This window comes from Mesitornis unicolor, unplaced genomic scaffold (genome assembly GCF_000695765.1).
Source record: "Mesitornis unicolor isolate BGI_N332 unplaced genomic scaffold, ASM69576v1 scaffold40167, whole genome shotgun sequence".
In the NCBI taxonomy this organism is placed as follows: domain Eukaryota; kingdom Metazoa; phylum Chordata; class Aves; order Mesitornithiformes; family Mesitornithidae; genus Mesitornis; species Mesitornis unicolor.
Genome location: NW_010196487.1, coordinates 50608 through 56236, shown reverse-complemented (window position 1 = coordinate 56236; position 5629 = coordinate 50608). Strand labels below are relative to the sequence as shown.

The 5629-nt window shown below is 36.3% G+C and overlaps 1 protein-coding gene across 1 annotated transcript in view; it reads left to right on the top strand.

Moving 5' to 3' along the window:
- The first annotated feature begins 1362 nt into the window (after positions 1-1362).
- Positions 1363-5629, top strand: part of ASUN (asunder spermatogenesis regulator) — an 18959-nt gene continuing 14692 nt past the window's right edge. Inside the window, exons 1-5 of the mRNA XM_010188501.1 lie at positions 1363-1590; positions 2963-3037; positions 3776-3978; positions 4277-4357; positions 5453-5543. Coding sequence (XP_010186803.1) covers positions 1366-1590; positions 2963-3037; positions 3776-3978; positions 4277-4357; positions 5453-5543 — 675 coding nt within the window. The 5' untranslated portion in view covers positions 1363-1365. The remainder of the gene's footprint in view (positions 1591-2962; positions 3038-3775; positions 3979-4276; positions 4358-5452; positions 5544-5629) is intronic.

The following is a 5629-nucleotide window of genomic DNA, read 5'->3' as shown; positions in this document are numbered from 1 at the left end:
GTAGGAGTCGCTTGCCCTTCTCTCTCCTCGGCCTCTGGGCGGACGGCGATGGACCTCGCTGGTCCTCTGCGGCCGTGTGTCCCTTCTGCCCGCCCTCGAGGAGCCAGCTTGGCTTCCCCGGCCCCTCAGGCTTTTTGCCAGACCGAAGGGAGGGTGCGAGTTCTTGGGTCGGGGCGCTGCAGCCGGCCTTGACCTCTGCTGAAAGGGCCGTGGTGTGCCCCGGCAGCTGCTGCTGTTGAGGACGGATGCGGAACCTGCCCCACTAGAGCGATGTGCCGCCCTCACTCTGGTTTGTGTGCATCCCCGTTGTTTTAATGTTGTAGTCTTTAAAGTGAGTTCGTATCTTTTTTTGGTTTTGTGTACTCTGGAATTTGCGTGGATGAAGTAGTTTGATTTTGTTTTTTCAATCCTATAAGCGTTATGGAAACATCCAGAAGTTGAGTAAGTTTGATATGAGAGGTGTGTTTGATTTAAGTAGCACTGCCCTAAGGTTAATTTTCATATATAGGTTGGTCCTTCAAGTTATGATGTCCACCCTAACACGAGGATCTAACATTAAAGTTGCTTCAAAAATATTTCCTTTAGTGATGCTGTAGGAGAGGGAAGCCCAGCCTATTGTAATGAAACAGGAAAATGCATCAAATTTCATTGCAGGGCCCTAAGGCTTCAGAGTTTGGAAGAATACAAGGGGTCGTCCTATGAGTCTTGCTAGATAAGGAACTCTTATGTTATTATTTCGGATTTGGTATGTCTGTCAGAGATCAAAGTAGAGATGCAGGTATTCATTTAAAAATAGAAAGATGTATCTACCAAATTGAAGGCTGAAAATCTACTTAAAAATCTGATGTTTGTGTTACTTCCAGGTCTGTATAGCCTAATCATAAATGAGGGTTTTTTTTAGGAAGGAAGGTTTAAATAGAAAGCAGTTTCTATACTTTAGTGTTTCTTTTAATCAGAAAAGTGAGGAGGGTAATACTCTGTATCATTGTTGCCTTTTCAACAGTATACATTCAAGTTATCTGTATTTTTTTTGCTCCTAAGAAAAAATAGTTTCTTCTGATTAGCATCTAGTATACTAAATGTATGGACTAATAACAATTCTAGAGGATATTTGTCTCCATGTAAATAGATTCTTAAAATGGGGAATTTTTGTAGGTTTTTTTCAAAAGCTTAACAGTTCTGTAGGAGCTATTGTGTGCAATATGTAATCTAAATACTGTAAGAGGTAACCTCTTGAAAACCTGCATATGCTAGTAAGATAGTTTTGTATTATATAAATTGCACAGTAATCTCGCGATGTGATTTTTTTTTTCCCTTTTACAATTTCTTTCTGATTTTAATATCTGTTTTTTTTTTAGGAAGAAAATGAAAATCTTTTCTGAGTCTCATAAAACTGTTTTTGTTGTGGATCACTGCCCATATATGGCAGAATCCTGCAGACAACATGTTGAATTCGATATGTTAGTAAAGAATCGGACCCAAGGGATTATACCTCTAGCACCCATATCAAAATCATTATGGACCTGTTCGGTGGAATCATCCATGGAGTACTGTAGAATAATGTATGACATTTTTCCTTTCAAGAAACTGGTAAGTTCTTCTAGCCATACTACATATGATACTTAATAGTATAAGGGCTATTTTTGCATTTTAATGAAGTCTTTTTCGTATCATTAGCTGTTGGTTAGGTTGAAAGATCAAATTTAATTTATTACATTAAAATTTCTTTGTACTGTTGATACACTTTATAGCAATTTAACTTGATATGAGTAGTATATGAATCCCATTACATTTATTTTTGGAACCTTTCATTGTCTTAGTATCAGTTTGTAACAGCGCAAAACATGAGGAGAGGTGCTTTGAGGTAATTTACAGATTTATTATTGTGTTCTGAGCTGTAAGCTCACACAGGCTTAAGTGAGGTATTGCTTCAAATTGAATTTTGTTTGTAAACACACATGGTAGCATGTCTTAAGGTTTTTGATAACAACTTTGAAGGAATTCTGGGCTTTAGGAAGAGGTAGGATCTCCATGAAGCAACCAGTTCAAAAAAGTGGATACCTTCCTGGCACGTGGCTCCTTGTTTAGAAAAATAAGTGCCTGGTGGGTTCTGTAGCACTGTATCATAAATTACAGTAACTACTCCCTGTTTTTTTTAAGATCTCTTCTCATTGATTAAACTGTTGTGCAATGTCTTAAAGGTTAGTTACACTTAAAACCATACAAGTTAAACAACCTGGTGACAGTGATACTGGTACAAAGTAGAGATGATGAATACCATCAGGGAGCAGCTGCAGCAGAGGCTGGGTGCTAAGAAAACCCCGGTAGTTCAGTGGTTTGATGTGTCAGTTGTGCTGCCTTGATGGGTTGCATGTCATGATTTGCGGTCAATGAATGTTTAATTTAAACTATGGATTAGAGCAATTAATATACAGTCAGGTCCCATTATGGGATTGTATCAAGTGTATGCTTAATGGCCTTGACTTGGTTGGCTGAACTGGAGCTTGTGTGGTATGAGAAACTGAAATTGAGAGGAAAGTTGCGCTTCCTCTTGGCTTTTTCGTCATCTTTAGAACAATGTTTATTAAAACTTGCTAGGTATTTACCCTTGTGAGCTACTGTTACAGCATTCGGAGAATGAGTTGCAATATTGCAGTATTAGAATTTATTTTATAGCTATTCTACTGAAAATATTACCTGATTGTTAAAATACTTCATAATATCCTATCCTAAAATACTTCATGATATAAATATAAATAGGTAGAGTAAGGAGTCATTAATCATAATGTTGCTGAAAGGTTAACTGAATATAGCAGAAGTGGATGTTTGTTCTTTTGTTGTCTTATTTCTAGTTTGGCTTGTCATTGCACATATCTCCAGAGTATCAGGAGAAAGGAGTAATTTGTGTTTGGATTTGGGGAAGTAGCCATAACGGCTGTTACCTTTATTTCAATTCTTTTAGGTGAATTTCATTGTGAGTGACTCTGGGGCTCATGTCTTGAATTCTTGGACTCAAGAAGATCAGAACTTGCAGGAGGTAAGATTTCTAACTTGTTTTGTAAGTCTACGGTGTTCAATATTAAATAACTTTGGTTAATTAAAATGTTGGTGGATCTGGTCTGAAATTACTATGTAACAGAATTTTAAGTAGCCTGGGAAGCTGAACTATTCTATAGGCACCTTTACATAATCTAAAATAATCTAGTAGCTTTCAGTATAGAGTTATATATTAAAATTAATGTTATGAAGAAATATCTATTTCTTCTGTGATTGGTGATACTTCTTGAATTTTAAAATTGAGGTTTTTTTGTACATTTGAGTGATAGGCAAATTGTGTTTAAAAATTGTAAATACTTTCTTTGCTCTCATTTTGTTTCATACTGAATGGGCTTGCCTTCTGAAAAATTTATTTTGGGGAGGAACTGCATTTCCAAATTCTCAGAAAATAAAAGCAGGTGGCAACTGATAATGCTAGAATTTTTCAGGTATTTGATATAACTTGCTATTGTAGTCAGGTATTTTTTTGGAATAAATAAGCATATTATATTCTCAGGGCTTAGTAACGATTAATAAATGAATCGTAAAGGATAATTTAGGGCCAAATGTTTTCCAGAAGAATGGGGACGTGGTCTTTAATTGCTGTTTGGTTTTCTCCCAACAACATTAATTTGCATGTAAAATGAGTTATAATGATTAGTTTTCATTTAACTGATCATTTTGGCAAATGGCTGGAAAGTAGTTTTCAGTAATAATTTAATTCTTTCTTTTTAACTAGTTGATGGCAGCATTAGCAGCTGTTGGGCCACCTAATCCTCGGGCAGATCCAGAATGCTGCAGCATACTTCACGGCCTGGTTGCAGCAGTAGAAGCACTTTGCAAAATAACAGAGTACCAGCATGAGGCTCGAACCACGCTCATGGAGAATGCAGAACGGGTTGGAAACAGAGGAAGAATAATCTGTATTACTAATGCAAAAAGGTATGTCTGATAACATGCTTCTACCATTGATTTCATTGATTGTCATGAATTAGTGCCCTAAGTAGCTAGCTTTTTTGTGTCCTTCGTAGATAATATCTTACTTTATTAAAGATTTCATTTATGGTGGTCTGCTACAGTAACCAACCAAGAATTTTACACTTGAAATAGGAGAGCTTTTAGTGGCATGCTGCTTTGAACAAGAGGATTGATTATCCTGCATTAAAAACTATATTAATATATTAAAGGATATATTAATCTATAAAATATATATAATGTAATATATCAAATTTATTTCTAGTGACAGTCATGTTCGGATGCTTGAGGATTGCGTTCAGGAAACCATTCATGAGCATAACAAGCTTGCAGCTAATTCAGATCAGTGAGTAAACGTTTTCCCAACATAGTTTCTCTTACTCTGTATGTGCCTGTTACATCCTCTACGAAATATGGGTGTATTTTTGTCGCTTTCTCCAAATGAGACACAATAACTGTGACTTGTTGTATACTGTGTATTTGCAGTCAGCAATGCATCTGCATTTTTTTCTTGATAAAACTGCATCCATCTTTACATTCATCTTTCTTTGACTAGAATAACTTCTTTGAAACTAGTTTTTAATTTCTAAGTTATTGTGTTGCCTTACACTTCCTTTGAGTTAAAGGAGTGTCTTGAAATACAGTTTTTAAGTCCTCTGAGAAGTCACTTTTCCACCATATGTTTTGTCTAATTAAGCAGTGAACTGTTTAGCCCAGGGACTGTGCATTGCCTTGTGAAGTGTATAGTAGATTCAGATCCTGTTCTTAGTTGCTTCTTAAATGGTTGCACTATACTTACTTATACTAGATGCACTAACCTTAAATAGGTTGCATTTAAATAGCAGAAGCAAGAGTCTCTTATAGTTACCTGCTGCAATTCTGTTTCATGTTTATATAGTGCTGCCCCATGGAATCAGGTTCCAAGTCCACTGTAAAGACAGAGAAGTAGTCTCATTCCTGTAGATAGAGATGTGGATCAGTGTCTTCTTGTCTCTGAATTTCCAGCTGCATTAGGAGATGAGTATGTTATTGTGGTAGTTGTTTTCATGTTTGCTGGAATCCCCTTACTAATACCTGTGCACACGCTTGCAGACACAAATCCTGTGTAGTAAAGGTTTTCAGTTGAATGAAGCTGAACGGATTACACTGGTTAAGGATCTATTCCGTTGATATGTCCAAAAAGAATCACAGTGCTGTAGCACCTGAAGAGCTAGAAATGTTATACTTTTTTTTAATATGATAAATATTTATTCTGAACAATGTACTTTTGAAAATCATTAATGTAACCTCGTTTCTACAGAATGCTTTCAAAACCAGTATGTTGTAATACATCTTTATGATTCTGTGTTCTAGGAATCAGATTAATATTGGGAGAATTGGTCTAATTTCTGGGAGATACTCTGCCACAGTGTAGGCTAAATGGAATGTTTCTATTTTTCAGTCTAATGCAGATTCAGAAATGCGAGTTGGTCTTAATTCACACTTACCCAGTTGGTGAAGACAGCCTTGTTTCAGATCGTCCTAAAAAAGAGGTAAGGAGCTTAAACTGAGAATATTTGTCCAAGGGTTAGGAAACACATCAGACTCAAAATAGTGCAAATTAAGTATTCAGCAGAAA